This window comes from Corythoichthys intestinalis, chromosome 12 (assembly GCF_030265065.1).
Source record: "Corythoichthys intestinalis isolate RoL2023-P3 chromosome 12, ASM3026506v1, whole genome shotgun sequence".
Lineage (NCBI taxonomy): Eukaryota > Metazoa > Chordata > Actinopteri > Syngnathiformes > Syngnathidae > Corythoichthys > Corythoichthys intestinalis.
This window is the reverse complement of record NC_080406.1, coordinates 28,114,954-28,127,211: the sequence shown is the minus strand read 5'-3', so window position 1 is coordinate 28,127,211 and position 12,258 is coordinate 28,114,954. Positions and strand designations below refer to the sequence as shown.

The following is a 12,258-nucleotide window of genomic DNA, read 5'->3' as shown; positions in this document are numbered from 1 at the left end:
TCTGTCTCTTCTAAGATAAAAATTAAGTCGGGACAAGATCCATAACTACACGTCGCGTTAGGTCAGGGAGATCAGATAGCCCATCCATATACCCAGTGAGTGCTGCGCTTGTACACGTACCAGTTACTGGTGGCGTTTCTGGGGTGACGTCAGCCACCACAGCCTCCACGGAGGACTGAAGCTGTTGTTGGACACCTGGGAGGTCAGTGAATTCAGGTACAATCAGAGCATTTCTGGGATCGTGGGCTATCTTCTGCAGCTCTACGCTATCGGAGCTTCTGCTTCCGATGGGAAAGATCAGCACTCCGAGCTGTTTGAGAGCAGAAGCGGGTGCATCGACACTGTCAAAAGACCTTCCGCCGCTTAGCAATATTAGGAGCTGTGGGACTCCTTCAAGGCGTCTGCTGCCGGCAGAGGCGGTGAAGACGTTATCCCTCAAGTACTGGAGAGCTGCTCCGGTGTTGAGGGGTCTGCCGCCTCTGTGCCTCAACCCTCTGACAATGTCAAGGATCTCGCCCTTTGTCGTGTATGTGTTCAGATAGAACTGGACAGCTGCGTCTCGGCTGTACTGAACCAACGAGACACGATCTTTGTTGTCATCCACACTGAGTGTCTCTACGACTCTTTGGACAAAGTCTCTCATAGCTGGGAATGAGTTTCGTGTGGCGTCAGACCCATCCAACAAGAAAACGACATCCCTTCCTGATCTGCCCACTGTGGTAAAGAAGAGATGAGACGTATTTAGAGCGCAGGGCCTACCGTTTACTCTCCGGGTGTCGACACGAGCCCGTTTTACATTGAAATCCCAGCCAAGTTGTCATGTGCCTGTGAGTAGATGTCGCTTACCAGTCACTGTTGGTGTCACGGGCGTGGCTCTGAGTACCCTGCTCATTACGGCGGAGAGCTGTTCTTGGACACTGGGGAGGTCAGTGAACTCAGACACTGCCAGGGCATGACTAGGGTCATGGGATATCTTTTTCAGCTCGTTGCTGTCAGAGTTCTGTGTTCCAATGCTGATTGTAAAGATGCCCTGCTGTCTGAGAGCAGAGGCTGGCGCATCGACGCTGTCAAAAGAGCGCCCGCCATTTAGCAGGATCAAGATCTGTGGAACACCTTGCGGGCGCCTACTCCCTGAGGAGTTTGTAAAGACGTTGTCCCTGACGTATCGGAGGGCGGCCCCTGTGTTTAGGGGTCTTCCTCCTCTGTGTCTGAGCCCTCTGACTGCATCCACAATATCCTCTCTTCTACTGTACGTGTTCAGATAGAAATTGGCCTCTGCATCTCTGCCGTACTGGACAACAGAGACACGGTCTCTGTTCACGCCCACATTCAGTTTCTCCACCACTTGCTCAACAAAATCTCGCATGGCGGGGAAGCCATTCCTTGTTCCATCAGAGCCATCCAGAAGGAACACAATGTCCTTCTTGGCTTCAGCTGAGAAAAGACGGGAAGACAAATGATAAAAATAACCGTTGCGAAACAGTGACACTAGCCGACTACTCATATTGTTGAGACAGCGCTGCCTGTTTCAGGCTCTGTCTCTTCTAAGATAAAAATTAAGTCGGGACAAGATCCATAACTACACGTCGCGTTAGGTCAGGGAGATCAGATAGCCCATCCATATACCCAGTGAGTGCTGCGCTTGTACACGTACCAGTTACTGGTGGCGTTTCTGGGGTGACGTCAGCCACCACAGCCTCCACGGAGGACTGAAGCTGTTGTTGGACACCTGGGAGGTCAGTGAATTCAGGTACAATCAGAGCATTTCTGGGATCGTGGGCTATCTTCTGCAGCTCTCCGCTATCGGAGCTTCTGCTTCCGATGGGAAAGATCAGCACTCCGAGCTGTTTGAGAGCAGAAGCGGGTGCATCGACACTGTCAAAAGACCTTCCGCCGCTTAGCAATATTAGGAGCTGTGGGACTCCTTCAAGGCGTCTGCTGCCGGCAGAGGCGGTGAAGACGTTATCCCTCAAGTACTGGAGAGCTGCTCCGGTGTTGAGGGGTCTGCCGCCTCTGTGCCTCAACCCTCTGACAATGTCAAGGATCTCGCCCTTTGTCGTGTATGTGTTCAGATAGAACTGGACAGCTGCGTCTCGGCTGTACTGAACCAACGAGACACGATCTTTGTTGTCATCCACACTGAGTGTCTCTACGACTCTTTGGACAAAGTCTCTCATAGCTGGGAATGAGTTTCGTGTGGCGTCAGACCCATCCAACAAGAAAACGACATCCCTTCCTGATCTGCCCACTGTGGTAAAGAAGAGATGAGACGTATTTAGAGCGCAGGGCCTACCGTTTACTCTCCGGGTGTCGACACGAGCCCGTTTTACATTGAAATCCCAGCCAAGTTGTCATGTGCCTGTGAGTAGATGTCGCTTACCAGTCACTGTTGGTGTCACGGGCGTGGCTCTGAGTACCCTGCTCATTACGGCGGAGAGCTGTTCTTGGACACTGGGGAGGTCAGTGAACTCAGACACTGCCAGGGCATAACTAGGGTCATGGGATATCTTTTTCAGCTCGTTGCTGTCAGAGTTCTGTGTTCCAATGCTGATTGTAAAGATGCCCTGCTGTCTGAGAGCAGAGGCTGGCGCATCGACGCTGTCAAAAGAGCGCCCGCCATTTAGCAGGATCAAGATCTGTGGAACACCTTGCGGGCGCCTACTCCCTGAGGAGTTTGTAAAGACGTTGTCCCTGACGTATCGGAGGGCGGCCCCTGTGTTGAGGGGTCTTCCTCCTCTGTGTCTGAGCCCTCTGACTGCATCCACAATATCCTCTCTTGTACTGTACGTGTTCAGATAGAAATTGGCCTCTGCATCTCTGCCGTACTGGACGACAGAGACACGGTCTCTGTTCACGCCCACATTGAGTTTCTCCACCACTTGCTCAACAAAATCTCGCATGGCGGGGAAGCCATTCCTTGTTCCATCAGAGCCATCCAGAAGGAACACAATGTCCTTCTTGGCTTCAGCTGAGAAAAGACGGGAAGACAAATGATAAAAATAACCGTTGCGAAACAGTGACACTAGCCGAATACTCATATTGTTGAGACAGCGCTGCCTGTTTCCGGCTCTGTCTCTTCTAAGATAAAAATTAAGTCGGGACAAGATCCATAACTACACGTCGCGTTAGGTCAGGGAGATCAGATAGCCCATCCATATACCCAGTGAGTGCTGCGCTTGTACACGTACCAGTTACTGGTGGCGTTTCTGGGGTGACGTCAGCCACCACAGCCTCCACGGAGGACTGAAGCTGTTGTTGGACACCTGGGAGGTCAGTGAATTCAGGTACAATCAGAGCATTTCTGGGATCGTGGGCTATCTTCTGCAGCTCTCCGCTATCGGCGCTTCTGCTTCCGATGGGAAAGATCAGCACTCCGAGCTGTTTTAGAGCAGAAGCGGGTGCATCGACACTGTCAAAAGACCTTCCGCCGCTTAGCAATATTAGGAGCTGTGGGACTCCTTCAAGGCGTCTGCTGCCGGCAGAGGCGGTGAAGACGTTATCCCTCAAGTACTGGAGAGCTGCTCCGGTGTTGAGGGGTCTGCCGCCTCTGTGCCTCAACCCTCTGACAATGTCAAGGATCTCGCCCTTTGTCGTGTATGTGTTCAGATAGAACTGGACAGCTGCGTCTCGGCTGTACTGAACCAACGAGACACGATCTTTGTTGTCATCCACACTCAGTGTCTCTACGACTCTTTGGACAAAGTCTCTCATAGCTGGGAATGAGTTTCGTGTGGCGTCAGACCCATCCAACAAGAAAACGACATCCCTTCCTGATCTGCCCACTGTGGTAAAGAAGAGATGAGACGTATTTAGAGCGCAGGGCCTACCGTTTACTCTCCGGGTGTCGACACGAGCCCGTTTTACATTGAAATCCCAGCCAAGTTGTCATGTGCCTGTGAGTAGATGTCGCTTACCAGTCACTGTTGGTGTCACGGGCGTGGCTCTGAGTACCCTGCTCATTACGGCGGAGAGCTGTTCTTGGACACTGGGGAGGTCAGTGAACTCAGACACTGCCAGGGCATGACTAGGGTCATGGGATATCTTTTTCAGCTCGTTGCTGTCAGAGTTCTGTGTTCCAATGCTGATTGTAAAGATGCCCTGCTGTCTGAGAGCAGAGGCTGGCGCATCGACGCTGTCAAAAGAGCGCCCGCTATTTAGCAGGATCAAGATCTGTGGAACACCTTGCGGGCGCCTACTCCCTGAGGAGTTTGTAAAGACGTTGTCCCTGACGTATCGGAGGGCGGCCCCTGTGTTTAGGGGTCTTCCTCCTCTGTGTCTGAGCCCTCTGACTGCATCCACAATATCCTCTCTTCTACTGTACGTGTTCAGATAGAAATTGGCCTCTGCATCTCTGCCGTACTGGACGACAGAGACACGGTCTCTGTTCACGCCCACATTCAGTTTCTCCACCACTTGCTCAACAAAATCTCGCATGGCGGAGAAGCCATTCCTTGTTCCATCAGAGCCATCCAGAAGGAACACAATGTCCTTCTTGGCTTCAGCTGAGAAAAGACGGGAAGACAAATGATAAAAATAACCGTTGCGAAACAGTGACACTAGCCGACTACTCATATTGTTGAGACAGCGCTGCCTGTTTCCGGCTCTGTCTCTTCTAAGATAAAAATTAAGTCGGGACAAGATCCATAACTACACGTCGCGTTAGGTCAGGGAGATCAGATAGCCCATCCATATACCCAGTGAGTGCTGCGCTTGTACACGTACCAGTTACTGGTGGCGTTTCTGGGGTGACGTCAGCCACCACAGCCTCCACGGAGGACTGAAGCTGTTGTTGGACACCTGGGAGGTCAGTGAATTCAGGTACAATCAGAGCATTTCTGGGATCGTGGGCTATCTTCTGCAGCTCTCCGCTATCGGAGCTTCTGCTTCCGATGGGAAAGATCAGCACTCCGAGCTGTTTGAGAGCAGAAGCGGGTGCATCGACACTGTCAAAAGACCTTCCGCCGCTTAGCAATATTAGGAGCTGTGGGACTCCTTCAAGGCGTCTGCTGCCGGCAGAGGCGGTGAAGACGTTATCCCTCAAGTACTGGAGAGCTGCTCCCGTGTTGAGGGGTCTGCCGCCTCTGTGCCTCAACCCTCTGACAATGTCAAGGATCTCGCCCTTTGTCGTGTATGTGTTCAGATAGAACTGGACAGCTGCGTCTCGGCTGTACTGAACCAACGAGACACGATCTTTGTTGTCATCCACACTCAGTGTCTCTACGACTCTTTGGACAAAGTCTCTCATAGCTGGGAATGAGTTTCGTGTGGCGTCAGACCCATCCAACAAGAAAACGACATCCCTTCCTGATCTGCCCACTGTGGTAAAGAAGAGATGAGACGTATTTAGAGCGCAGGGCCTACCGTTTACTCTCCGGGTGTCGACACGAGCCCGTTTTACATTGAAATCCCAGCCAAGTTGTCATGTGCCTGTGAGTAGATGTCGCTTACCAGTCACTGTTGGTGTCACGGGCGTGGCTCTGAGTACCCTGCTCATTACGGCGGAGAGCTGTTCTTGGACACTGGGGAGGTCAGTGAACTCAGACACTGCCAGGGCATGACTAGGGTCATGGGATATCTTTTTCAGCTCGTTGCTGTCAGAGTTCTGTGTTCCAATGCTGATTGTAAAGATGCCCTGCTGTCTGAGAGCAGAGGCTGGCGCATCGACGCTGTCAAAAGAGCGCCCGCCATTTAGCAGGATCAAGATCTGTGGAACACCTTGCGGGCGCCTACTCCCTGAGGAGTTTGTAAAGACGTTGTCCCTGACGTATCGGAGGGCGGCCCCTGTGTTTAGGGGTCTTCCTCCTCTGTGTCTGAGCCCTCTGACTGCATCCACAATATCCTCTCTTCTACTGTACGTGTTCAGATAGAAATTGGCCTCTGCATCTCTGCCGTACTGGACGACAGAGACACGGTCTCTGTTCACGCCCACATTGAGTTTCTCCACCACTTGCTCAACAAAATCTCGCATGGCGGGGAAGCCATTCCTTGTTCCATCAGAGCCATCCAGAAGGAACACAATGTCCTTCTTGGCTTCAGCTGAGAAAAGACGGGAAGACAAATGATAAAAATAACCGTTGCGAAACAGTGACACTAGCCGACTACTCATATTGTTGAGACAGCGCTGCCTGTTTCAGGCTCTGTCTCTTCTAAGATAAAAATTAAGTCGGGACAAGATCCATAACTACACGTCGCGTTAGGTCAGGGAGATCAGATAGCCCATCCATATACCCAGTGAGTGCTGCGCTTGTACACGTACCAGTTACTGGTGGCGTTTCTGGGGTGACGTCAGCCACCACAGCCTCCACGGAGGACTGAAGCTGTTGTTGGACACCTGGGAGGTCAGTGAATTCAGGTACAATCAGAGCATTTCTGGGATCGTGGGCTATCTTCTGCAGCTCTCCGCTATCGGAGCTTCTGCTTCCGATGGGAAAGATCAGCACTCCGAGCTGTTTGAGAGCAGAAGCGGGTGCATCGACACTGTCAAAAGACCTTCCGCCGCTTAGCAATATTAGGAGCTGTGGGACTCCTTCAAGGCGTCTGCTGCCGGCAGAGGCGGTGAAGACGTTATCCCTCAAGTACTGGAGAGCTGCTCCCGTGTTGAGGGGTCTGCCGCCTCTGTGCCTCAACCCTCTGACAATGTCAAGGATCTCGCCCTTTGTCGTGTATGTGTTCAGATAGAACTGGACAGCTGCGTCTCGGCTGTACTGAACCAACGAGACACGATCTTTGTTGTCATCCACACTCAGTGTCTCTACGACTCTTTGGACAAAGTCTCTCATAGCTGGGAATGAGTTTCGTGTGGCGTCAGACCCATCCAACAAGAAAACGACATCCCTTCCTGATCTGCCCACTGTGGTAAAGAAGAGATGAGACGTATTTAGAGCGCAGGGCCTACCGTTTACTCTCCGGGTGTCGACACGAGCCCGTTTTACATTGAAATCCCAGCCAAGTTGTCATGTGCCTGTGAGTAGATGTCGCTTACCAGTCACTGTTGGTGTCACGGGCGTGGCTCTGAGTACCCTGCTCATTACGGCGGAGAGCTGTTCTTGGACACTGGGGAGGTCAGTGAACTCAGACACTGCCAGGGCATGACTAGGGTCATGGGATATCTTTTTCAGCTCGTTGCTGTCAGAGTTCTGTGTTCCAATGCTGATTGTAAAGATGCCCTGCTGTCTGAGAGCAGAGGCTGGCGCATCGACGCTGTCAAAAGAGCGCCCGCCATTTAGCAGGATCAAGATCTGTGGAACACCTTGCGGGCGCCTACTCCCTGAGGAGTTTGTAAAGACGTTGTCCCTGACGTATCGGAGGGCGGCCCCTGTGTTTAGGGGTCTTCCTCCTCTGTGTCTGAGCCCTCTGACTGCATCCACAATATCCTCTCTTCTACTGTACGTGTTCAGATAGAAATTGGCCTCTGCATCTCTGCCGTACTGGACGACAGAGACACGGTCTCTGTTCACGCCCACATTGAGTTTCTCCACCACTTGCTCAAAAAAATCTCGCATGGCGGGGAAGCCATTCCTTGTTCCATCAGAGCCATCCAGAAGGAACACAATGTCCTTCTTGGCTTCAGCTGAGAAAAGACGGGAAGACAAATGATAAAAATAACCGTTGCGAAACAGTGACACGAGCCGACTACTCATATTGTTGAGACAGCGCTGCCTGTTTCCGGCTCTGTCTCTTCTAAGATAAAAATTAAGTCGGGACAAGATCCATAACTACACGTCGCGTTAGGTCAGGGAGATCAGATAGCCCATCCATATACCCAGTGAGTGCTGCGCTTGTACACGTACCAGTTACTGGTGGCGTTTCTGGGGTGACGTCAGCCACCACAGCCTCCACGGAGGACTGAAGCTGTTGTTGGACACCTGGGAGGTCAGTGAATTCAGGTACAATCAGAGCATTTCTGGGATCGTGGGCTATCTTCTGCAGCTCTCCGCTATCGGAGCTTCTGCTTCCGATGGGAAAGATCAGCACTCCGAGCTGTTTGAGAGCAGAAGCGGGTGCATCGACACTGTCAAAAGACCTTCCGCCGCTTAGCAATATTAGGAGCTGTGGGACTCCTTCAAGGCGTCTGCTGCCGGCAGAGGCGGTGAAGACGTTATCCCTCAAGTACTGGAGAGCTGCTCCCGTGTTGAGGGGTCTGCCGCCTCTGTGCCTCAACCCTCTGACAATGTCAAGGATCTCGCCCTTTGTCGTGTATGTGTTCAGATAGAACTGGACAGCTGCCTCTCGGCTGTACTGAACCAACGAGACACGATCTTTGTTGTCATCCACACTGAGTGTCTCTACGACTCTTTGGACAAAGTCTCTCATAGCTGGGAATGAGTTTCGTGTGGCGTCAGACCCATCCAACAAGAAAACGACATCCCTTCCTGATCTGCCCACTGTGGTAAAGAAGAGATGAGACGTATTTAAAGCGCAGGGCCTACCGTTTACTCTCCGGGTGTCGACACGAGCCCGTTTTACATTGAAATCCCAGCCAAGTTGTCATGTGCCTGTGAGTAGATGTCGCTTACCAGTCACTGTTGGTGTCACGGGCGTGGCTCTGAGTACCCTGCTCATTACGGCGGAGAGCTGTTCTTGGACACTGGGGAGGTCAGTGAACTCAGACACTGCCAGGGCATGACTAGGGTCATGGGATATCTTTTTCAGCTCGTTGCTGTCAGAGTTCTGTGTTCCAATGCTGATTGTAAAGATGCCCTGCTGTCTGAGAGCAGAGGCTGGCGCATCGACGCTGTCAAAAGAGCGCCCGCTATTTAGCAGGATCAAGATCTGTGGAACACCTTGCGGGCGTCTACTCCCTGAGGAGTTTGTAAAGACGTTGTCCCTGACGTATCGGAGGGCGGCCCCTGTGTTTAGGGGTCTTCCTCCTCTGTGTCTGAGCCCTCTGACTGCATCCACAATATCCTCTCTTCTACTGTACGTGTTCAGATAGAAATTGGCCTCTGCATCTCTGCCGTACTGGACGACAGAGACACGGTCTCTGTTCACGCCCACATTGAGTTTCTCCACCACTTGCTCAACAAAATCTCGCATGGCGGGGAAGCCATTCCTTGTTCCATCAGAGCCATCCAGAAGGAACACAATGTCCTTCTTGGCTTCAGCTGAGAAAAGACGGGAAGACAAATGATAAAAATAACCGTTGCGAAACAGTGACACTAGCCGACTATTCATATTGTTGAGACAGCGCTGCCTGTTTCCGTCTCTGTCTCTTCTAAGATAAAAATTAAGTCGGGACAAGATCCATAACTACACGTCGCGTTAGGTCAGGGAGATCAGATAGCCCATCCATATACCCAGTGAGTGCTGCGCTTGTACACGTACCAGTTACTGGTGGCGTTTCTGGGGTGACGTCAGCCACCACAGCCTCCACGGAGGACTGAAGCTGTTGTTGGACACCTGGGAGGTCAGTGAATTCAGGTACAATCAGAGCATTTCTGGGATCGTGGGCTATCTTCTGCAGCTCTCCGCTATCGGAGCTTCTGCTTCCGATGGGAAAGATCAGCACTCCGAGCTGTTTGAGAGCAGAAGCGGGTGCATCGACACTGTCAAAAGACCTTCCGCCGCTTAGCAATATTAGGAGCTGTGGGACTCCTTCAAGGCGTCTGCTGCCGGCAGAGGCGGTGAAGACGTTATCCTTCAAGTACTGGAGAGCTGCTCCCGTGTTGAGGGGTCTGCCGCCTCTGTGCCTCAACCCTCTGACAATGTCAAGGATCTCGCCCTTTGTCGTGTATGTGTTCAGATAGAACTGGACAGCTGCCTCTCGGCTGTACTGAACCAACGAGACACGATCTTTGTTGTCATCCACACTGAGTGTCTCTACGACTCTTTGGACAAAGTCTCTCATAGCTGGGAATGAGTTTCGTGTGGCGTCAGACCCATCCAACAAGAAAACGACATCCCTTCCTGATCTGCCCACTGTGGTAAAGAAGAGATGAGACGTATTTAGAGCGCAGGGCCTACCGTTTACTCTCCGGGTGTCGACACGAGCCCGTTTTACATTGAAATCCCAGCCAAGTTGTCATGTGCCTGTGAGTAGATGTCGCTTACCAGTCACTGTTGGTGTCACGGGCGTGGCTCTGAGTACCCTGCTCATTACGGCGGAGAGCTGTTCTTGGACACTGGGGAGGTCAGTGAACTCAGACACTGCCAGGGCATGACTAGGGTCATGGGATATCTTTTTCAGCTCGTTGCTGTCAGAGTTCTGTGTTCCAATGCTGATTGTAAAGATGCCCTGCTGTCTGAGAGCAGAGGCTGGCGCATCGACGCTGTCAAAAGAGCGCCCGCCATTTAGCAGGATCAAGATCTGTGGAACACCTTGCGGGCGCCTACTCCCTGAGGAGTTTGTAAAGACGTTGTCCCTGACGTATCGGAGGGCGGCCCCTGTGTTTAGGGGTCTTCCTCCTCTGTGTCTGAGCCCTCTGACTGCATCCACAATATCCTCTCTTCTACTGTACGTGTTCAGATAGAAATTGGCCTCTGCATCTCTGCCGTACTGGACGACAGAGACACGGTCTCTGTTCACGCCCACATTGAGTTTCTCCACCACTTGCTCAACAAAATCTCGCATGGCGGGGAAGCCATTCCTTGTTCCATCAGAGCCATCCAGAAGGAACACAATGTCCTTCTTGGCTTCAGCTGAGAAAAGACGGGAAGACAAATGATAAAAATAACCGTTGCGAAACAGTGACACGAGCCGACTACTCATATTGTTGAGACAGCGCTGCCTGTTTCCGGCTCTGTCTCTTCTAAGATAAAAATTAAGTCGGGACAAGATCCATAACTACACGTCGCGTTAGGTCAGGGAGATCAGATAGCCCATCCATATACCCAGTGAGTGCTGCGCTTGTACACGTACCAGTTACTGGTGGCGTTTCTGGGGTGACGTCAGCCACCACAGCCTCCACGGAGGACTGAAGCTGTTGTTGGACACCTGGGAGGTCAGTGAATTCAGGTACAATCAGAGCATTTCTGGGATCGTGGGCTATCTTCTGCAGCTCTCCGCTATCGGAGCTTCTGCTTCCGATGGGAAAGATCAGCACTCCGAGCTGTTTGAGAGCAGAAGCGGGTGCATCGACACTGTCAAAAGACCTTCCGCCGCTTAGCAATATTAGGAGCTGTGGGACTCCTTCAAGGCGTCTGCTGCCGGCAGAGGCGGTGAAGACGTTATCCCTCAAGTACTGGAGAGCTGCTCCCGTGTTGAGGGGTCTGCCGCCTCTGTGCCTCAACCCTCTGACAATGTCAAGGATCTCGCCCTTTGTCGTGTATGTGTTCAGATAGAACTGGACAGCTGCCTCTCGGCTGTACTGAACCAACGAGACACGATCTTTGTTGTCATCCACACTGAGTGTCTCTACGACTCTTTGGACAAAGTCTCTCATAGCTGGGAATGAGTTTCGTGTGGCGTCAGACCCATCCAACAAGAAAACGACATCCCTTCCTGATCTGCCCACTGTGGTAAAGAAGAGATGAGACGTATTTAAAGCGCAGGGCCTACCGTTTACTCTCCGGGTGTCGACACGAGCCCGTTTTACATTGAAATCCCAGCCAAGTTGTCATGTGCCTGTGAGTAGATGTCGCTTACCAGTCACTGTTGGTGTCACGGGCGTGGCTCTGAGTACCCTGCTCATTACGGCGGAGAGCTGTTCTTGGACACTGGGGAGGTCAGTGAACTCAGACACTGCCAGGGCATGACTAGGGTCATGGGATATCTTTTTCAGCTCGTTGCTGTCAGAGTTCTGTGTTCCAATGCTGATTGTAAAGATGCCCTGCTGTCTGAGAGCAGAGGCTGGCGCATCGACGCTGTCAAAAGAGCGCCCGCTATTTAGCAGGATCAAGATCTGTGGAACACCTTGCGGGCGCCTACTCCCTGAGGAGTTTGTAAAGACGTTGTCCCTGACGTATCGGAGGGCGGCCCCTGTGTTTAGGGGTCTTCCTCCTCTGTGTCTGAGCCCTCTGACTGCATCCACAATATCCTCTCTTCTACTGTACGTGTTCAGATAGAAATTGGCCTCTGCATCTCTGCCGTACTGGACGACAGAGACACGGTCTCTGTTCACGCCCACATTCAGTTTCTCCACCACTTGCTCAACAAAATCTCGCATGGCGGAGAAGCCATTCCTTGTTCCATCAGAGCCATCCAGAAGGAACACAATGTCCTTCTTGGCTTCAGCTGAGAAAAGACGGGAAGACAAATGATAAAAATAACCGTTGCGAAACAGTGACACTAGCCGACTACTCATATTGTTGAGACAGCGC

The 12,258-nt window shown here is 52.0% G+C and overlaps 1 protein-coding gene across 1 annotated transcript in view; it reads right to left on the bottom strand.

The window, feature by feature from the left end:
- The window catches only part of col6a3 (collagen, type VI, alpha 3), a 96,141-nt gene that overhangs the window by 38,869 nt on the left and 45,014 nt on the right, over nucleotides 1-12,258 (bottom strand). The window contains exons 18-33 of the mRNA XM_057851780.1: nucleotides 11,585-12,172; nucleotides 10,859-11,452; nucleotides 10,051-10,638; nucleotides 9,325-9,918; nucleotides 8,517-9,104; nucleotides 7,791-8,384; nucleotides 6,983-7,570; nucleotides 6,257-6,850; nucleotides 5,449-6,036; nucleotides 4,723-5,316; nucleotides 3,915-4,502; nucleotides 3,189-3,782; nucleotides 2,381-2,968; nucleotides 1,655-2,248; nucleotides 847-1,434; nucleotides 121-714 (exon numbers count right to left, since the gene is read on the bottom strand). Of these exons, the coding sequence (XP_057707763.1) occupies nucleotides 121-714; nucleotides 847-1,434; nucleotides 1,655-2,248; nucleotides 2,381-2,968; nucleotides 3,189-3,782; nucleotides 3,915-4,502; nucleotides 4,723-5,316; nucleotides 5,449-6,036; nucleotides 6,257-6,850; nucleotides 6,983-7,570; nucleotides 7,791-8,384; nucleotides 8,517-9,104; nucleotides 9,325-9,918; nucleotides 10,051-10,638; nucleotides 10,859-11,452; nucleotides 11,585-12,172 (9,456 nt within the window). The remainder of the gene's footprint in view (nucleotides 1-120; nucleotides 715-846; nucleotides 1,435-1,654; nucleotides 2,249-2,380; nucleotides 2,969-3,188; nucleotides 3,783-3,914; nucleotides 4,503-4,722; nucleotides 5,317-5,448; nucleotides 6,037-6,256; nucleotides 6,851-6,982; nucleotides 7,571-7,790; nucleotides 8,385-8,516; nucleotides 9,105-9,324; nucleotides 9,919-10,050; nucleotides 10,639-10,858; nucleotides 11,453-11,584; nucleotides 12,173-12,258) is intronic.